The 21,962-nt window shown below is 39.1% G+C and overlaps 2 protein-coding genes across 7 annotated transcripts in view; one reads left to right on the plus strand and one right to left on the minus strand.

Annotated features, from left to right (window-relative positions):
* The window catches only part of GEN1 (GEN1 Holliday junction 5' flap endonuclease), a 31,640-nt gene extending 18,004 nt beyond the window's left edge, over positions 1–13,636 (minus strand). Inside the window, exons 1-3 of one of the 4 annotated variants that reach the window (XM_007183490.2) lie at positions 13,198–13,636; positions 4,644–4,816; positions 3,771–3,957 (exon numbers count right to left, since the gene is read on the minus strand). In XM_007183490.2, the coding sequence (XP_007183552.2) occupies positions 3,771–3,957; positions 4,644–4,804 (348 nt within the window). In that variant the 5' untranslated portion in view covers positions 4,805–4,816; positions 13,198–13,636. Of the gene's footprint in view, positions 1–3,770; positions 3,958–4,643; positions 4,980–13,197 lie in introns of all 4 variants that reach the window. The other 3 variants (XM_057557889.1, XM_057557890.1, XM_057557888.1) reach the window with 3 other exon arrangements.
* A 103-nt stretch (positions 13,637–13,739) lies between these two features.
* The window catches only part of SMC6 (structural maintenance of chromosomes 6), a 78,773-nt gene continuing 70,550 nt past the window's right edge, over positions 13,740–21,962 (plus strand). For 2 of the 3 annotated variants that reach the window (XM_007183491.2, XM_057557887.1), the window contains exon 1: positions 13,740–13,941. The gene's annotated coding sequence lies outside the window, so the exon portion shown is untranslated. Of the gene's footprint in view, positions 13,942–14,520; positions 14,656–21,962 lie in introns of all 3 variants that reach the window. The other variant, XM_007183492.3, reaches the window with a different exon arrangement.

Consider the following 21,962-nt stretch of genomic DNA (forward strand, 5'->3'; position numbering starts at 1 on the left):
GGACATATATACACTACCAAATGTAAAATAGCTAGCTAGTGGGAAGCAGCCGCATAGCACAGGGAGATCAGCTCAGTGGTTTGTGACCACTAGAGAGGTGGGATAGGGAGGGTGGGAGGGAGATGCAAGAGGGAGGAGATATGGGGATATATGTATATGTATAGCTGATTCACTTTGTTATAAAGCAGAAAATAACACACCATTGTAAAGCAATTATACTCCAATACAGATGTTAAAAAAAAAAATGTGGGAGTAGAGGAGTGGGTGGGAGTATAGATGAAACAAAATTGGTCAAGAGTTGATAACTGTTAAAGATTGGTGATGGGTTACTTTTGTATTCGTTTAAAATTTTCTGTAAGGAAAAGCTAAAAATTTTAATGTCAATTAAAAAGTAATCCATATTCGATTAAAACATTAATTTTAAAAGTACATAAAAAAGTAATGAATATGCAATTTTCATTGTTTCGTTCAACGCTATTATCTCAAGAGTCTGAAAATATCTTGACATAATAATAATTAATCACATTAACATTTACATCTGTAAAACTACAGCAATTCTTCTCACATGATGATCATCCCAATATGAGCTCTTCCAAAGAAGACGCTATTACACAATTTTGGCTTGAGACCGTTAAGTTCACTTCTTATCACCTCCCCTGTACGATGAAACTCTCACATTATGGGGAACCACACCGGGGTACGTTGATGGAGTGCTCCTAGGAAGTCAAACGTCTGTACAGGAGGTTTATATCAATTTGTGGTTTTCTTGGGGTTATGAATTTAACCCAGCTGAGTAGCTTATAGTTTAGCTTTACAGCCTAGTGCATTCTTTCTTGTCATATATGATACTCTCATTCTATCACTGAGGAATACTGGATATGGTGAGGAAAAGAGGCTGTAGTTTCTAGAGACAGAAAAAATATCATCTCTTTTGCTGTAACTGATTAATTGTTTGCATGCTATATGATGTAATAAAAACCTCTGCCAGATGTTGCCCAAGGTGGACAAGGTTCAGAAAGACAAAGTACTATGTCGAAAAAAAAGGTGCTTTTCAGAACCCCGGCTGGGTGACTTTAGAGAGACGGTTTTGTTATAGGTGCTACTGCAACACCATAGTTGTTTCTAATTTACCCATACATAAAAAGTATCCTTTCATAAAAAACAAGAGTTTAAAAGTCATTTCAGATTCCGTTCAAAAACCAGCACAGAATTTGTGATGAGGTTGGTTGCAATTTTCTCTACCCTAAGTCTCTATCACGTGGGGTGGAGGTTGTGTTGGAGGACTAATGTGTGCTTTTCATGCTTGTAACTAAAAATGGCAGTAGATTAGGAGAACATAAGGCTTAGTAACTGAGTGTACAGAAATATGATAATGATTAATGGGCAGGCAACACTGAACCAATACAAAATGCCTAAGAACACCACAATTAGAGAAATAAAGAAATAGGAATAGATCAATTTTCTCAAAAGGACATAAACATCTTTTTGCTTTATACTGGGTATTTAATGCCTTAAGTATGTAAACCATAGATATTTCCAGGAACTGATTACAGAAGAAATAATTAGAATTCAGTACAGATATTTTCTTCAATTACTGATAGTCATTAAGGTAGAAGAATCGCTAACTAAAAATTATTATTTTTAGTCACATAAAAATAGAAAATAGAATTTCTGGAGAAAAATGCTTATTAATTTATGCAATGCCTTTTAAAAGAAATTAAAATTTTAAACAACATTAAAAAGAAAAACAGGGATAGGAACTCAAAGCAAATATGATAAAAGGTTTACTTCCTTAGTATATAAAGAATTTGAACAAAAGAAAAAGTAAAACCTCAAAAGATAAGTGGGGAAAGGATATGATGGTCATTACCCAGAGAGGGACTAAAACTAAGTGAAATGTTTAACCTCACCATTAAAAGAACAATACATATTAAATATGTATTATATGTATTTATACGTATTATATAAACAAAGAAATGTCTTCGATTTTGCATACCAAATAGTACAAAGATAAACCTCCTAATATCCAATAATCTTGTGGGTGCAATGAAATTGCCTATCTCATATCTGTACTGGTAGAAAGTAATTGGCAAGAGTTATAAAATCACTCCTAAACTTTGGTCTATCAATCCCACTTTGGGTAATTTTATCGTAAAATCACAAGAAAAAGCTATGCTTACAAAAAAATGTTCATCATAATTTCCTGTATAATAGAGAAGAACTAAAAAGCAAACAATATACAATACAATATACAATCATGGGGAATGATTTCATACATTCATACATGTTGTACCATCATTAAAGTAATGATTTTGAATAGAATATGGTAACAGGGAAACATGGGTATGTTAAGTGAAAATTCCAGATAAAAATTATTTGTGCATGATTACCGCAATTTTTAAAAGTATATACACTTTAAAAAGAGACAGGGAGGGCTTCCCTGGTGGCGCAGTGATTGAGAGTCTGCCTGCCAATGCAGGGGACACGGGTTCGAGCCCTGGTCTGGGAAGATCCCGCATGCCGCGGAGCGACTGGGCCCGTGAGCCACAATTGCTGAGCCTGCGCGTCTGGAGCCTGTGCTCCGCAACAAGAGAGGCCGCGATGGTGAGAGGCCCGCGCACCGCGATGAAGAGTGGTCCCCGCTTGCCGCAACTAGAGAAGGCCCTCGCACAGAAACGAAGACCCAACACAGCCATAAATAAATAAATAAATAAAAAAAACGAAGACCCAACACAGCCATAAATAAATAAATAAATAAAAAGAAAATAGTCACTTAAAGGACAAAATTAAAATTAAAAAAAAAAAAAAAAGAGACAGGGAAAAAAAGAAAAAAACTAAAAGAGACAGGGGACTTCCCTGGTGGCGCAGTGGTTAAGAATCCTCCTGCCAATGCAGGGGACACAGGTTCGAGCTCTGGTCCGGGAAGATCCCACATGCCACGGAGCAAATAAGCCCATGCACCACAGCTACTGAGCCTGTGCTCTAGAGCCCGCGAGCCACAACTACTGAAGCCCGTGTGCCTAGAACTCGTGCTCCACAACAAGAGAAGCCCACACACCGCAAGGAAGAGTAGCCCCAGCTCGCCGCAACTAAAGTCCCCGCGCAGCAACAAAGACCCAACGCAGCCAAAAATAAACAAATAAATTTATTAAAAAATAAATAAAATAAAGAGACAAAATAATAATAGCTTCCTATTGTTTTACTTACTTTATCTTATTATAGATTTCTCTTTAAATTTTTATAAAAAAATATATAACGTATAAATATATTAAAATATAACAATAAGTACTTTTTAAAATTACGAAGCCCTAAAGGAAGCCAAATACGTATTGTATCTATGAACTCTCATTAATCCTGAATGAGTAAAGTATGAATTAATGAGACCTCTATTCTGGGAATTCTTTAAGTGCTGAAGATGTCATAAAATGTAACATATTAAGTCCTGACTATGCACCAGTTGTTTTAGATATATTTTCTCTAATTTTCACCATATCCCTGTAAAGTATTACTATCCTATTTTACAGAGTAGGAAACGAGGCAGAGACAGGTTAAAAATCTTGCCCACTGTCCCAGAGTTTCTAATGGCCAGAGTCAGAATCTGAATGCAGGTGAGTTTCACTCCAAAACTTAAACTCTCTTCTCTATTCACACTGTCCTTCTAGTCACAGTAAAGTTAACAAGTACTAAGGATACTGAACGAAAAACTTTATCAAAGTAAAATATACTCTATAATTCAAATCAGAATTATTAAATCAGATGTGAATGCTCACCTCCTTTAAGACTGATTTAAAATGTGATCTCCCTGTTTTCTGAGACCATGTTTTTCCCGAACCTCCATACCGAATCTGATTCCTCTTACTTATGACATCAGCTTTCAGCTTTGGCGGTTCCCCTTCCATAACGAACACCAGTTTTACGTCCATTAGCGTTAAATATGAGATACGAAAAAATAGGCTCCTGAAATATAAAAGTTAATAATACATTAATCATCACATATTGATAGCAGAAGTCAACATAGCAGTATGACATAACGGCAAGAACATTAATATCAAAAATGTTATATGCAATAGCATTTTATTTGTTAAGATTTTATTTTAAGTAGACTGGACTGAAAGACCACTGTGTGTCTTTTAGCAAAGGAGATTTATGATTATTCTAATTGTTATGTGGAAAATGGTTTGGAGGAGGAGGAGGCCAAGAGAGGAGGGAGGGAAACTAGCAAAGATTTCATCTCAGCAAGGCAGATAAGAGATGTTGGCATCCACTGAGGCAGTGCTTCTGGACATCTAGAGAAGTTTGCGAACGCAGGGTATATTCTGGAAGTAGAACTGGCAAGACTTCTGATGGATTGGATGTGTGGAGGACAAAACGGGGAGAATGGCTCCCAAATTTCTGGCTTTTAGTCATCGAAGCATCCTTGCGGATATGTTAAATAGGCAGCCAAGTATATGAGTCTGAAGCTCAAAGGGTACGAGGTACAAATTTGTGTTATCAATATGGAGATGGCAGATCGAGACATGTTAATACATTTTAAAATCTCAAAATGTAAAACAGCAACAACAAAATAAATGAAATGGAAACAAAACCAAGACATCCACTGCTTATGCAATCATCTATTTATATTCTGAGCACGTTTACTCTACCTGAGGTGGGGCTTCATGACTGTCCCAATCATTTTTTTGACTGTCTGTGCTTCACATACCCAGAGACTCAGATCAACCGCAATGGTTTTCCCACCAAGACTGTGCAAGTGGACGTGTTGTTTAACAGGCTCCAGAATCTGCCACAAGTCATTCACTCCCATCCTGGTGATTATCTGCTGTTATTTGAGGCACACTTTTCAAAAGATTGTAAAAAGACATAGAAGCTCAGAACAGAAATTCAAACAATGTATTTTGAGCTAGTGTGGGGTGATTCATAAATAATAGAGTATTCTTATTTCTTCCATTGGTCAGCTCTTCGGAATGAATCAAGAACACCTGAAACATTAAAAATGGTGGTAATACACTTAGTGGCTTCAAAAATATTGACACAACTAACAGACGAAAAGTTATTAACAGATTATAGCATGCTGAATTTGTCCTTAAAATCCACTCATGTCACCAAATATGTTTCTCTATAGTACTGAAAAATAGTTATTTTTAAACTTAATGTAACCAAATGTCAATGGCTGCCTTGTCCCTCCTCATTCTTTCCTCTTTTCCACGCAGTCTTTAGCAGTGACTGAGAATAAAATTTTTCACATGGTCATATTCATATTGCAAGAAATTTGGAAAACAAAAGGAAAAATTACCCCCATCTCAAAAAGGTGGTAATTGGCTTTGTCCCAGCTAATAAGAGCTAACAAATGCTGAGACGGGAAGAAAATCCACAGATGTGGTAATGCATATTTCTCTTCTTGAGAATTCACTCCTTGATTTACATACCTAAAGAGAGAATAGGACTAGGCCTCTATCATAATCAGGAAAAACAAAAAGACAAAAGCAAGAAAGAATGCAAACACATAAACAAACAAAAAAACACAAAAGATTAATGAAGGAAAACTGATGGAAAAGTGGGGGGGAGATAGAAAAGGAAGAGTTGAAGGAATACATAATTTTTTTTTTTTTAAAGAGCATTGGCTTTTTAAATTGCAAGGTCATGCATGTTCATTGTGGGAAAATAAAAAATCTTTTCAAAGAAAAATATTTTAAAATCACCTATAGTTCCACTATCCAAAGAAAACTGATGTTAAACTCTTTTCTATGTACATGACATTTTAAAAACAAAATTGGCTTAAACCCTGCTATTGTAACCTGCTTTGGTATTTTCTATACACCAGTTTTTCCTTATTAAACACATATAGCTGTTTTTCTTTTCCTTTGTTATTATTTGATAAAAAATATTATGTAGCATTTGCATTGAAGATTCACTGACTATGTAAAGTCTGACTATGTATCCTCTGAATAATGACCTTAATTCACTCTACAAACACAAGGTAGGATACAAGACATATTAAGACAAAAAGCTATCACCACAGTGTAAAGCCATTCTAAATAAAATGTAACTGTATTGTCTGTTCCTTTAACAGAGTCCATAGTAAAAGCAAATGTTCTCAAATTGTACATGGCTACAAAGAAAATAAATGCTGGAAATGTGGCTATCTGTCATTTTCTCTGAGCTTTTCTGAATCTTAATTTTAAACGTGGTCAGTGTAACCCTAAGTAGTATTTTGTGCACTCGTTTTTATGAAGAGCTGCACAAATATTTGCCGATATGTCACTTTAGAAGGAAAATTATAGATTTAAATACAGAGAAGAAAGCATTAGGTAGTAATGGTAGTTCCAGTGCTAATATTGTCTATTGCACATCAAGAAGGCCCACAGATTGAACGTGGGTGGCACTGTGACATGGATTCAGAGTCAAGGTTTTATCTCTTTGTTAGTGAAAATTTGTAGTAAACTATGGAAAAAGAGCGGGGGCGCATGTATTCCCTAAGGCATTATTATGAAGGGAAACAAGCCTTTTAAAGTGTTAACCACTAGGGCTTCCCTGGTGGCGCAGTGGTTAAGAATCCGCCTGCCAATGCAGGGGACCCAGGTTTGAGCCCTGGTCCGGGATGATCCCACATGCCGCGGAGCAACTAAGCCCGTGTGCCACAACTACTGAGCCTGCGCTCTAGATCCCGCGAGCCACAACTACTGAAGCCCGTGTGCCACAACTACTGAGCCCACGTACCACAACTACTGAAGCCCGTGGGCCTAGAGCCCGGGCTCCGAAACAAGAGAAGCCACTGCAGTGGGAAGCCCACGCACGGCAATGAAGAGTAGCACCTGCTTGCTGCAACTAGAGAAAGCCCGCGTGCAGCAGCGCAGACCAGCACCACCAAAAATAAATAAAGAAATAAATTTAAAAGAAAAGAAAAAAAATATATTAACCACCACAACATGTAAAATTCAGAAATAGAAAGTTTGAGGTGGAAGTTCTTATTGATAATTGTGCTTTCCTTTTATTTGTGACTCATGCTGGATACTGGAATGTGTTGCTACTGAAGGAAATTAAGCAATTTCTCTCTGGAGGAACGTTATCATAACTGATTCTAGTTCATTTAAATTTGACCCTGACGCTAGCTGTCAAATTTTTAAATGTAGGTATCTCCTGATTTAGCAGTAGCTCTCCTAGGAATTTACTTTAGGATATGCTCTTAAGTATTTACAGATTTATATTCATTGTAGCATTGTTTATATTAGACACTGGGAAGAACCAAATGAGCACAACAGACATATCTTTAAGCAAATTATGGTATATTCAAACAATGGAATAGATGATGCAGCAAATAAAAATGGATACATCTACCTGTACTGATGGAAAAAAGTCTCCAAGTTTCGAAAGAAATGAAAACAGGTACAAAATAGGTTATTTATTAGGGATGACTTAAGTTGAGAGATGTGAAAAATTACTTTGTGTTGTTTAATTTTTGTGTTTATTTTTTTAAATAACTATATGCTTGTATTACTTTTCAAATTAAAAAAAAAAAGCTAAAAAATGTGGCCCTATCTGTAAAGGGTTGGGCAAATAAACTAGAAATCTTTAGATGGTTTATGTCTTGCCTAAATATTAAGTAATGAAATATGGACACAGTTCATGGGTCAATTAAAAAGCAATGTTCTACAAATTTATGAGTACCTGAATATCAAATATGACTTCAGTATGCCTTTTTAAGGATAAGAGATTCACTTTTTCTGGTTTCCTCCAGAATGCCTAGGAATGAGTTGTGTGGTCTTAGGCAAGGTGCATCTTTTCTCTGGCCCTTCCATCTCTAAAGTTCAATCCTTCCTACCATGTCTCTAATGCTTCATTACATAGGCTGACTACACGTATATAAATGAATAGTAAGAATAAAGACTGTCGCATGGTGCAGTGTTCTCATGGCGCACACAACACATGTTTATGCAGAGGACTGTGATGTACCCTGCATTCCTTCTGAGGGTGGTGGAAAAAAAACTGGAGAAACACTAATGAGGTAGACTCACTCTTAAAAACTGTAGTCCTCTATTTCAAGCACATTTGGAACATGTTTAAGGATTTTAACAGAATATATTATTCACTGGGACAGCCATGCCTGGAAAAATAAACATAAACCCAGAACTGATTCTATTAATATTTTAAGATTCCCACAGATTGGATCCCTTAAGCAAGACAAAGAGGGCTTTTAACTAAGCCCATAAGTAATGTCTTTAATATAATATGATCATTACACTTAAAACTTAATTATTCATGTTATTTTAATTTCTTTTGTCAGAAATAAACCTGGCTTAAAGAATGAACATCCCAGGACTTCCCTGGTGGCGCAGTGGTAAAGAATCCACCTGCCAATGCAGGGGACACAGGTTCGAGCTCTGGTCCGGGAAGATCCCACATGCCACGGAGCAACTAAGCCCGTGTGCCACAACTACTGAGCCTGCGCTCTAAAGCCCGCAAGCCACAACTACTGAGCCCATGTGCCACAACTACTGAAGCCCGCACACCTAGAGCCCGTGCTCCGCAACAAGAGAAGCCACTGCAATGAGAAGCCCATGCACAGCAACGAAGACCCAACGCAGACAAAAATAAATAAATAAATAAATAAAAAAGAATGAGCATCTGTGGTTATGTTACAGAACAACTCACACTGGCAGCTGAACAGATATGTACCTAGGATATCTATTTTGGCTATTCCTTTATTATAATATGAGCAAAGACTACAAAGCTGTAACAATGGCTACTTAAACACAACTAGTATGAAAAACGCAGGCAAAAAGAAAAAAGGTCTGTAACAAAATTATCATTTAGGTCCCAGAAAGTAAATATTAAGTTACTATCTCTGAGCTAAGGTGTTCTCTTCTCCACTTTCCTTAGTTATATGACATTTTCTAGGAAAAAAAAGGTCTCTTTCATTGCCAGTCTTCCTGGTCACCATATTTTTTTCTTCCAGTTTTATTGAGATACAACTGACATACAGCACTGCTTAAGGTTCAGTTGTACAACATAATGATTTAACTTAAATACATCATGAAATGATTACAGTAAGTTTACCACATCCATCATCCCATAAAGACACAAAATTAAAAAATGTTTCCTTGTGTTGAGAACTCAGGATTTGCTCTCCTAACAACTTTCACATATAACGTACAGCAATGTTAATGATATTAATCATGCTGTACATGACACCCTTAGTATTTATTTATTTTATAACTGGAAGTTTGTACCTTTGACCACCTTCATCCAATTCCTTTTTAAACTACTTTGGTACCTTGACCTAGAGTCCCAATATATCTACTGAAATGCATTTGAAAAAGATTAAAATCTCTCGTGTCCCCCAAGCATACTCCTATAAAGTAGTAATGCTCTGCTCTTTCTTTCATAACCATGAAAGAATTGCTGCTATCGTGAAACGTGCTTTCTCCCACTTTTTTCTCTGAATGATAGGACCCAAGGGGACAATTTTTAGGAGCTAGCCTCTCTCTAACATGCCCCAATGAGTCTTTTTTTTTTCTTTCTTAGTAACTTACCATTAATGAATTTCCATTAGACTTTCTTGAATAACTGCAAGACTTTATATAGCCTTCACCACTTTTAACTAAAAAATAATAGATTAGAACTATGCCAAGCAACACTATTTAAAGGATTGGTGGTAGGCATAAGAACTAGAAAGTTAGAAGAAAGAGTCACAGGAAGATTATTTTTAGAGTCAGAGAGCTGAGTCTCCTTTGAATACTCTATAATGAAGAAACTTCTCTTCACTTTCCCTCTTTAATATTTATCCCTCATCATCTGACAACTTCTCCGAATTCTTGATAAGAACATCTAATCTCCTACTTTATCTTTACATGGATGCATAATATGCATCTAATTCTTGATTCCACCATCTCTCCTCAAAACTGTTCTACCCCTAGTCATTGCCAAATATCCAGTTGCTTAGCCCAAAAACCTAGCAGTCATTCTTGATTGTTCTCTTTACTTCACTCTCTAACAGCAACTTGATCAACAAGTCCCCTGTCTCCAGAACACATCCTAAATCCCCATTTCTAAAGATACTCTTCTAGTACCTGAAGTCTGCTAACTGGCCTCCCTGCTTCTACTTTTTACTACCTGCCACCCACGCAATCATCCTCCCCATAGAAGCCACAATGATCTTATTTAAAAATCTAAAACATATTTAAAAATCTTCATCTTTCTGGTAATGGATAGTGAATTTCCTTAAGGGTGACATAACTTGTTTGTTACCAGTTAATTTACTTCATTTATGGTGCTATCTTATAGCCAGTTGTAAAATGCAAAAAATATTACTGTAAAATTACAAAGCATTCTAAATGTAATACATTCTTTTAAAATACTATTTTAGGATTATCTTCAATAGATCTACAACCTAAGGTCTTTGTGCTCCTTTTGAAAATCACTTGTAAAAGCAGAATATTAAACAAATACCTCAATAGTTCTGAAAGGGTAAAATTATGTGAAATATCTTATGAAAAATTACACCATGTGTGTGTGTTTGTTTTTTTTGGCTGTGCCGTTTGGCTTGTGGGATCTCAGTTCTCCACTCAAGGACTGAATCTGGGCCACGGCAGTGAAAGCCCAGAATCCTAACTACTGGGCCACCAGGGAACTCCCCATAACATGTTTTAAGAATGCACTTAATCTAAAATGTCTACTTCCACGATCTATTATTTCCCAATCCTTGTCACTTTCTTTGCACCAGACCTTCCTTTGAAGTGATATTAAGTAGCAATGGTAAGACTGTAAAAGCATTTAAAGTTCCAAAAGGGGACAGAATGCAACAACTTTTAAGATATTCAAGTACAACTACACTCAAAGATAGAACAGATGGTTCTTGCATGAGGTCATGATCAACCTGAAAAGGTTGCTTGAAAATAGCTCAGCATTAAGTAAAATTTAAAAATACTACATATAGCAAACTCACCCCAAACTATGTATAATTTTATCTTCCATTTTTATTTTAATAGGGTGAAATTTGAAATTTTTTATGACGTAAGATTTGGTGAGTCTCTACTCCTATCTTTTATAATGTAATGATTTCATTGACATCAATCTGCTCATGCAATCAATGTATATTACATATATTTTAAAAAGTCTCCTAATATAGTTCTTAAGAATTAATGTGATGCAAGAATACTTATGTGAATCAACAAAATCAGAACAACCCATAGCAAATAACTTTATAGCCTTCTAGTGGCTTCAATTTATATGCTTTAGTGAAAGAGCATTGGACTTGGGATAGAAAGCCTAAAATTTTGATCTTGGATATACACTGACTAGCTGTACAAGCTTGGGAGGACATTTAACCCATCTACAAAACGAGAGGTATTAAACCAAATGAATTACAAGATTCTGATATCTTTTGAATCTCATCACCAATTTTGATAGCTTGGTATTAAAAACAAATCACTCTATTTCAGATATTATTTCTTGGTAGAAAGAACATGAATTTCTAGTTTAAAAAAAGAGCTTAAGAATCCCCTTCAGGTTAAAACAAAACCAAATCCTTTGATGTAACCATATGGTACCCATAAATCAATTTATGCTCCTAAAACTTCCTTAAAAGCTAATAAGCTTTATTGGTTAATTATAAAACTGAATGAGGTGAGAAAAGCACAGAACCTTGCTAATTCCACTAATGAATCAAATTTAAAGAACATAAAAGAGGTCAATGGTTTGATATGTAAAAATATACATTTTATTAAACTAACAGCTTTCCAGTTTTATTTCAGTTTTAAGCAAAAACATTAGAAACAAATTTTTTTAACAATAAAGCAGGAACTACTTTAAATTTCCCAATTCCCATGCAGATGACTCTATTTCATATAAAGTTTGGTAAACTGTATAATGCTTATTTCAGTTCAGGATTGTATTGTATAGGACTTACCACATAATTTCACTAATTAATGCTGTGTTTATTATTTCTTCAGTTTTATTTTCATATGAATTTAGCTTAAACTTTGAAGAATAATATAACCCTGGCTTAAATTACTTGTTATTAATAAATATTTATTAAATGCCTACTATTTACCAGAATTATTCTTGGTGCTGGAGATACAATAATGAAAGATCAAGCCCTGCATTTAAGGACCGTGGTTAGGTGAGATTAGAGATAAAAAGGGAATTATAAGAATGTGACAAGTACAGGCACAGAAGTAAGGCTAGAGAACTACAGGAGTAAATAGAGCTAAAGAAGGTATCCTACCTAGTGTAGGGCATCAAGGAAGACTTCTTAAAGGAAGTGACATATAAGCAGAGACCTCCCAACTGTGTTTCCCATCTTTTACCCACAAGGACCACTTGGGCCAGATGTCGTAGTGTTTTCACCTATTTTGACTATGTCATATGTGTATCATGGCAAAGGCCAGGATAGGAACATATATTTGATTATCTTTATAAGTAAAAGGGTAGGAATTTCCTTACTGGAGACCATAAGTTTGACATCAATTTCTTCGGGGGTGTTCTGGGTTAGCAGTAAATACCCCTTTTTTCCATCTAGAAAGGAAGATTTTGGGGTATAGAAAGTATATTACTTAGCTACATCAGCATGTCACGTGAAGAGCTGTGTAAAGACAGAAGCGGTAGCTTAATGTCGGGTTGAGAAGGCGCTGAAAGCTAAGCCAAGGAACTTAAACTTCTTTAGTTCCGATGTTTATTGAGAGAGTTTACAATGTAGGCACGCGCCAGCGGAAAGAAAGATTGTAAATAAACAACCACAATGCCTTAAGGTAACTGCTATAATGGAAGTATTTCCAAAACACAAAGTTAACTCCAAAAAAGAGGAACACCCAAGTGTGCCCACGGGGATCAGGGAAGGCTCGCCCAGGATGGCCTTGAACCAGGCGTGGGAGTGTACCCCACGGTGCCCGGGGGAGGGACATTCGGGACCCAGCGGCCTCGGCACGGCCGGCAGAGCGCGGAGCCGGGGCCGACAGCTCCCACGCGCCGGGGCGAACCGCAGGGACGGGGAGACTCCGGGCTCGGAAAGCAGGGCTGAATCCGGCCGGGAACTTCGGACCGCTGTCCTCCTGGACCCAAAGGGAGCCTCTGACGGTGTTTTGGGAGGAGGGGCAGGCGCGACAGGGACGCGAACACAGAGCTCGCCCCCAACCCAGAGTGCAAAGGAGCCAGTGGAAGGACCCGGGCGGTGCCGTTTCTCCACCGTTCTGCGGGACTTACCGGGGCAACCCTTCCTCCTTGGTTTTGAAAGACGCCCTTCCGTGATTTACCAGTTTGGCCTGAATCCTAACTACTGCTGTCTCCAAGTTTCTAAATTTTCTCTTCTCAAAAAAAAAGAAAAAGAAAAGGAAAGACTTTCTCTTTCCTTCCCCAAGCAAAGTCGACCGTTTGGCGCTTAGCACCCTGCCCCGGAAAGCTCCAGGGGAGCACTTCGAATTCGGCGCCTTCTCGCCCACGGCCCCGCCTCTTCCGGGAAGTGACTGGCCCCTTTCCGCGACCGCGGCCGTACGCTCGGCTTCCCGGCCTGCCAGCCGGTCGCTGTACGCATGGGTAGAACTGTAGTCGGGGGGGCTCCGAGTTTTTTTTCACTTTCACTTAGGCAAATCACCCGCCCCGCTCCCCGCGTCCCGCTGTCGCCGAGCCCTGAGCTTCTACAAGCTTTCTCCGTCCGCCCAGGAGCACTTCCGGCCCCTCCTCTTAGACTCCAGTGGCGCGAAAACTCCGAACCGCGCACGCGCGGGCGAAGTCCCGGCGGGAGGGGGGGGCGGGGCGCAGGCGCGGAGTGTCCCGCGGTGGGCGCCGGGGCGGCCGGGCTGCTGCCTTCTCCCGCGGTGGGCGCGCGGAACCCCGCGGGCCGACGGCGGCCGGCCGACGCCGAGACGCCCCTCGGGTGGCTTTATCGTCCTGTTGAGCCGCGACCGCCCCGCCGATCGGGTTCCTTGGGGAGACTTCGACTTGTTCGAGGTAGGGTGAGGGCGCGCGCCGTCGCTCTCCCTTGCTGCGGGTCCATGCCCCTTCACCGCACTCCTAGCTGGCGCCCGCAGCCCACCCGGTGGCGGCCGGGTCAGCGGAGCTGCGGCAGTGTCCAGGGGGCTCGAGCGGCCCGGCCCACGGCCGGCGGGTATCTTCGCGCCCTCTCCGCAGGCGTCACAGGTCCCCTCAGCCGCGGGAAACTTGCCCCTGTGTCTGCTGGGCTCCTCCCTCGGGCGGCTCTGGCGGCGAGGCTTGCCAATCCCGGCTCGGGCTGCGGGACCCGGCGCCCGGCCCCAAACGGCCCTTTAGGCTTTGACGAGGGGCTTGGGGGGTATAAGGGTCGGGGGGTGAGGTTGGGTTCGGGAATCGGGCTCTTATCACCCGTTTGATGGTACCTCGCAAGTAGCAACTTAAGTATGTTTAAGAGATGTATGTAAATATTACTTAAATTGGATTTGTTGCTAAATGCCAGTTTCATGAGAACGCAAACTGTTCTGTACCTGGAAGAATTAAATTGTGATGTTTGGAGGTTTTATGATGTCGTTTCTTTTCCCTGATTTTCTCGTGGAGATGAGCTGGAGAAGAATCACTATTGGGAATTGCGGAACACAGGACTCAAGGGTAGAGAAAGGGTTTGAGAGGATCCTGGGATAATTCCTAGAAAGAGCAACTATTTGCTGTTTAAACCCTGAAGACAGAACGTATGTGAGTGCTTACTACTCTGTATATTTCATGAGGAGACGATTACAAGCGAGTGTTTTAAAGACAAGCTACTCTGGAATGTATATTCAAAAGAAAAGAAGTCCAAATTCAATGACAGCTTTTAGACGGCTGCTGTGTAGTCTTTTAACATGTTCACTAGCATGTGCACTGGCCTGCAGAGAGTTCCATGGGTGCATGGGTGGAGAGGGAGCATATTGGAACTACTTAGATTTACTTTATCTCGTTCTTTCACTGTGTGAAATATGCAGAGTAATAATTTCCTATGAGGATGTGTATTTACAGTTGTGTTGGTTTTTTTTTTCCTTGAATGGCTGTAAGTACAAAGAAGTTTGGAGATTACTAGAATATTGCTTTAAAAACATGTTTTTGTGCAAGACAGAACCAGTGTTGTGTGACCCGGGACAAGTCGGTACCACCTCTGCAAATTTCAGTTCCTATTCTGTAATTGGAGAAAATAACATGGTCCCTAACTCACAGGATTCTTAAATATGTGAGGTTGGTGGGGGGGATAGAGAGAGAGAGTTAGAGTTTTATCTCTGTACCTGTCTATAATTAGTATGAAGTATTTAGAATTGAGCCTGGCAAAAAGTCAGCACAAAAGGCATATTAAAGTGGTTACAGTGAAAAACCAGTTTCATTCCCAAAAGTTTATTTTACTGAGTGCTTGGATGTAGAATTTTGTGTAAAACCTGCCTAAATCTTGACTATCATTTTTAGACCTAAGTTAGGAAAATTAATCAAAGCCATACTTGGCTTCCTTTCAGGAATTAATAAATAACTCAAAATTTTACCACAATAGTATGCATTATATTTAAGGCAAAATTAAATGTCAGAGTTTTATATATATATACACACACACACACACACGCACACACATAAGTCCAGATGACTGAGGGTCAAGTGTACAAGTGTAGATACTTACATTAATGTTAGTGTTTTGGATTCACTAGTTAATGAGATACATCTTTCTCACTAAACATAGTTTCCCTGGTGACCAAATTCAGAATACTTCTGTGGCTTTCTTAGCTCCACTCCCAAATCTGCCTCTACTGCAGAGTATGTTTTACTGCCTACTGGCCTCTGTATCTCAGGAGCGCTTCAAACTCAGTGTTTTCAAACAACATAAATGTATTATTTATCCTCCTTCCTTTCCAAACCTGCTCAGTCTACTGATAATGGCATTTAGAGTAAAGGTTGTTTCTGAAAATTAAACACAAGGTAAAATTTTATAAAGCAAGCCCAAGTTTTAATTGGCTTGAATAGTAACATTAGAGGGACATATCACATTAGAATCCTTTATGTAGCTTTATACATTATGTTAATATCCAATATCCAATTAATATCCAATTTGGATATTAATCCAAAATTAATATCCAATTTCACTGCCTATAAATAGTCAAACTTGGTTAAACTCAGTTCATACCACGAGGAACCTGGACGTTAAAGAGGTTTGACTTTGGGTTTGGACAACCTGGGTTTGGATCTAGGCTGTGCTAAGTTATAGCTACATAAGTCTTCAGATTCAGTTTGTTTAACTTTGGGAGGTTTGACTTTGGGTTTGGACAACCTGGGTTTGGATCTAGGCTGTGCTAAGTTATAGCTACATAAGTCTGGGTATCTTTTAATTGAGCCTCAATATCCCCTTTTGTAAAATAAGGACGATACTTAGAAGGATGTTGAGGATTAAAGGAAAGGTTTGTACCTCTTAATCCCCTTCACTTATTTCATCCCTGACCCCTCTCTCTAGCAACTATCCATTTGTTCTCTATATCTGTGAGTCTGTTTTCATTTTGTTTTGTTTCTTTTGTTTTTTAGATTCCACATATAAGTGAGATCCTATGGGTATTTGTCTTCCTCTGTCTGACTTATTTCATTCAGCATAATACCCTTTAGATTCACCCATGTTGTTGCAAATGGCAAGATTTCATTTTTAATGGTTGTGTAATATTCCATTGTGTGTGTATGTGTGTATCACACCTTTATCCATTTATCTGTTGATAGACACTTAGGTTCCTTCCATATCTTTTTTTTTTTTTTTTTTTTTTTTTAAAGTTTTTAATAGCTATATTTTTTTTTAACTTTTTTTGGGTTTGATTATTTATTTGTTTGTTTATTTATTTATGGCTGTGTTGGGTCTTCGTTTCTGTGCGAGGGCTTTCTCTAGTTGTGGCAAGTGGGGGCCATTCTTCATCGCGCTGCGCGGGCCTCTCATTATCGCGGCCTCTCTTATTGAGGAGCACAGGCTCCAGATGCGCAGGCTCAGTAATTGTGGCTCACGGGTCTAGTTGCTCCGCGGCATGTGGGGTCTTCCCAGACCAGGGCTCGAACCCGTGTCCCCTGCATTGGCAGGCAGATTCTCAACCACTGCGCCACCAGGGAAGCCCCCCATATCTTGCCTATTGTAAATAATGCTGCAGTGAACATTGGTGTGCATGCCACTGCTTTTGTTCAGCACCCCTTATCCTTTAGAGACTGGTCTCTTTTGCCCCTATTCTTACTCTGTTTCGTTTGTCTTCTATATTGAGGTCACAGGGATTTTTTAAAACACAAATCTGAGTGTTCACATTTTATTGTCTGAAGTGCTGTGCTTAGTACTTCCTAGTTTTGCTCATCTGGAATTGTTTGATGGATGGCCTAATGAGTTTTTTCACTTATTTATATTATTATCTATTGCATCTCACATTACTTCATGATATATTCCAAGTAGTGTGCTTAATTAATTCAGTACATTAAAAATGAGGTGGTATAATGCAGAATGAATTTGTCTGTGGTGGTGGGAGAAGTAGAATTGGGAATGAGGTAAATAGTCCATGGCAGATTCAGAAGCAGCAGCAATTTACCTTTTTTTTAACCACTGTTTTCTATTAATAATTCCAGTTCTGTTATGACTGTTCTCACTGCTGTTAGCCCCTACTTTGATATGAATGGGAAATGTGAATTACTACATACTCACAATAAAATTGAAAATTTAGAAATTTATAGTCCTTTGTTAAAATGCTTTTGGTCTCTTATCAAATTTCCTATGTACATGCTTGCTGTAATTAACCCTTGGCGATTGATTTTTCTTCTTGAACTTTTTTTTTATTGAGAATCTGCATATTTGTTACTATTCCTGCTCTGATGGAGTTTGCTTTCTGTGAGGGGGAAATGATATGTCCCTTAATTTTAATTTTTTTATTGTAAATAAACAAATATTAAAGACTATGAAGAGCTTTATGGATATATTGAAAATCCCAGAGGAGTTTTTTTTTCTATTTTTATATATTGCAGGATATTAAAAGTATTTTTCTTTGCATCTGTTTATATGTCTCTTTAGCCTATTAGAAACAATTTTACTATTGTAACCTAAAATTAACTCTCAGGGCATTCATGTGTGTTTTTAAAAATCCATTATCATTAAATTACAAAGTGATTCCTATTTTAAAAGGTAGGATCCTTCAGTGTCTGTTAGATGCAAGTTACCATGGCAACCTAACGGCAAACTGCAAATCCCAGGCTAACCACAGCAAATAAAAAACATCATTTTCATGTAGCACACTGTCTTCTGTCTTGTATAGAATCTCACATTCGTTGTGAGGAGCTAATCACATTTACCTTTGTGCCCCTTGCTCCCCCCAATTTTACTTGAAAAACTACCATTTTCTAATGGTAAAATACTAAAATCAGTCAGCTGATGTGTATGCTAACTGCAAGATCGTGTATTAAGCATTAATAAAAACAGTGTCTAAAAGGGCATTTAATGTTGGGAAAACCAAAAAGTAATGCGTCTTCTTTGCTCTTCTATAATAAATAAATTACTGTAATTGAGAAAGGAATAGAGGTATGGGTGGGAAAGAAGGAAGTGTTGGGAAAATAATAGCCTGGTGGTATTCTAGGGAATTTAAATTAGCAACAAGTTGAAACTAATATACATTAATTCTTGTTATTAAATAATTTGAGAATTGTTTGATTTTCAAGTTCTGACTTGTGTAAGAGATTCAAGATAAACATTAAATTATTTGTAAAAAAGATGGTGAATATTATGTAATTGTGACTGTAACACTAGTACTGTCTCAAAAGGCATTTGTTAAATGTCCTTCTTTGGATGTTAACTAATATGCCTTTTAAGTGGTACTTGATTTATCATGATAAATTAGGTTCCTTATTGCCTTCAGGATAGGATAAAGTCCCAAATATTTTAATGTTGTTTACAACAGTTCTTCTCAGACTTTAATGTGCTTGTGAGTCACCCGAGACCTTGTTAAAATGAAGCTTCAGATTCAGTTGGTTTAAATTGAGGCCTGAGATTCTGGATATCTAACATGTTCCTCGGAGATGTAGATGGCTGCTTGACGGTCCTTGGACCACACTTTGAATATCAAGTCTACCAGTCATTCTGTGGCTGGCTTCTTCTCTGCTGCCTTATTACTGGTAGCTGTGCCTTGTCATTTGTGGCACTGTGTCATGGACATGCTTATAGTATCCCCTACAGTAGCAGTTTGCCAAGTGTGGTCCAGGGATCCATGAGACTCTTTCAAAGGGTCGACAAGATCAAAATTGTTTTCATAATTATTGTAAGATGTTATTTCCCTTTTCATTCACTTGTGACTATACAATGGAGTTATCCAGAGGTTACAGACACGTGATGCTGCCATCGCTCTGACGACTGATAGAATGTGTACTTGTGTGTTGCTTGTTTTAAAAGTTTTTCAATTTTAATTCATAATATGGTAAATATTGATAGATTTAAACAAAAGCTCTTTGAGGTCCTTGGTACTTTTTAAGACACCACAACCTTTGAGAACTGCTGCCCTATGGTTTTTTTAGGCCATAGACACAAAGACTCACATCTAAACTTTACCAGAGCTCTTTCCATAGCTTCTGGTGGCTGTTCGGCTAGGGCGGGAGTTTCAGCCCCCCCACGTGGACACTGCAGTGGGGTGGCCTCCTCACCTTTCCGGGCAGTGGTAAAAGGCCTCCTCTGACCCCAGCCAAGGGGGAATGGGAGTAAGTAGCATCCTGTTACCCCCTGTTGGGGGTGGACATCTAAGCTCTCCACCTGATGCCATCATCATGGCTCTCTGCTTGACCTACACAGCCTTCTATGAAACTAGCTTCACCAGGGTGGAAGTCCAGGCTACCCACTTGGCCTTTGCTGGTGCTGTGGGGGAAGAGGAAGGGCCAACAGTTCTTTTCGTGGTATTTGACTGGAGTAGAGTGATTATTGTCTAAAAGTTTCCTGTCTTGTTAGGCTCCCCTTTTCCTGCTCCTTTGTCTAGAGAGAGCAAGCTTTCATTAGGCATTTTTGTTTTTCCCCTGCACCTGTTGGTGTTTCCCCAGTTGCTGGCTTCTCCAAGTCTGGGATAGTTGAGGCAAAACAAAAACTCAGGGAACCACCACGATGTCATTCCTTGGGTCACGTGGTTCCTAGCCAGTCTGCCTCCTTCTTCAGAGTCGTCTTGTGTTTGCTTTATAGTATATAATTTTCAAGGATTTTAGTTTTACTAAGCAGGGGGAATAGGGAAAATTACATCTATTCCATCTTCCTGGAACTGGAAGTCTCTGATTGCTTTTATTAACTTGCACTTTGAGATAAAGAATTAGAGACTGAACTCCAGCCCCACTGCATATCTCTTATATTGGGTTGTATAAAAATATATGAAAACATTAAACATTAAAATATTTTCATTAAAGAAAAACTAGGTTTGAAAAACGCAAATAACTACTTTTGGGAGAAAAAAGTTTAAATTTAATTAAATAGAATTGATGTGAAAGGAGTCATGACCACAGTTGAGGATTTTACAAAACAAGGTAATTTTGTGTAGAAAATTTGAAGGTTTAAATTATCAGTGTTCTGGAAAATAAAATTATAGCAAACTTGTTCTAGGAAGATATAATGAACCTGTAATAACCAGTGTACAAAAAAGAAATTGAAATGATTTCATAAAATTAAAAGTCTCCAACATCTAATATCTTTAAGCTTAGTTCTTTCTCACTTTCAAAAAACATTTCAGTGTCATGCCAGAGTGGTGATTTCAGAGCATTAAAAAGATGAGGAGGGCTTCCCTGGTGGCACAGTGGTTAAGAATCCACCTGCCAATGCAGAGGACACAGATTCGAGCCCTGGTCCGGGAAGATCCCACAGGCCGCGGAGCAACTAAGCCCGTGCGCCACAACTACTGAGCCTGCGCTCTAGAGGCCATGAGCCACAGCTGCTGAGCCCGTGCACCGCAACTACTGAGCCTGTGCTCTAGAGCCCGTGAGCCACAACTACTGAGCCCACATGCCACAACTACTGAAGCCTGCGCGGCTAGAGCACATGCTCTGCAACAAGAGAAGCCACCACAGTGAGAAGCCCACGCACCGCAACTAAGAGTAGCCCCTGCTCACCCGCACGCAGCAATGAAGACCCAACACAGCCAAAAATAAATAAATAAAAATAAATATATTTTAAAAAAAAAAAGATAGGGAAACTACCCAGTTCACTTCATGAAGCATGCATTGTCACAATAAAACCTGTCAAAGATAGTTCCCCAAAGTAGTTCCAACACAGTACGTATAGATATTTGATGTTTCTGCAAAATTGGTTCTGTCAGTGTAACTTTGGGAAGCAGTGGATAAAAATTAAACACTGTACGAATGTCTGTCTCGCCCACCCTCCTTCTCTTGCATCCCTGCTCTAGGGTCCCTGTTCTCCGTCTACTTTATGCCGTCTTTGTAACACCGCTCCACTAGCCCCCCAGCCTCCCCCCCCGCCCCACACACACACTTCAGCTTGGCTGTCTTGCCCTGCCGGTACATCAGCAAGTGGAGCTTTCCTCTCTTCTACTGAGAACTGACTTGAATCTTTCAATCCAAATGCATGAGAGAGAAAATCTCATTTAATCCACTGCTGCCCAGGTACCTGGTACAAACAGGGCTGCTATAGTATAGCACTAGGGGCACCTAAATAGGTTGAGAGTAGAGCTATTTTTCATATTCTTACATTTTAGAAATTTTTTATTACCTATGCTGTGGATTTTTCTTTCCAGTTATTCAGCAGTTATTGGGTACCTATCATTTTAGATCTCTAAGTGAATTTTTTTTTTAAATATTTATTTATTTATTTATTTATTTATGGCTGTGTTGGGTCTTCGTTTCTGTGCGAGGGCTTTCTCTAGTTGTGGCAAGCGGGGGCCACTCTTCATCGCGGTGCGCGGGCCTCTCACTATCGTGGCCTCTCCCGTTGCGGAGCACAGGCTCCAGATGCGCAGGCTCAGTAATTGTGGCTCACCGGCCTAGCCGCTCCGCGGCATGTGGGATCCTCCCAG

This window comes from Balaenoptera acutorostrata, chromosome 12 (genome assembly GCF_949987535.1).
Source record: "Balaenoptera acutorostrata chromosome 12, mBalAcu1.1, whole genome shotgun sequence".
Lineage (NCBI taxonomy): Eukaryota > Metazoa > Chordata > Mammalia > Artiodactyla > Balaenopteridae > Balaenoptera > Balaenoptera acutorostrata.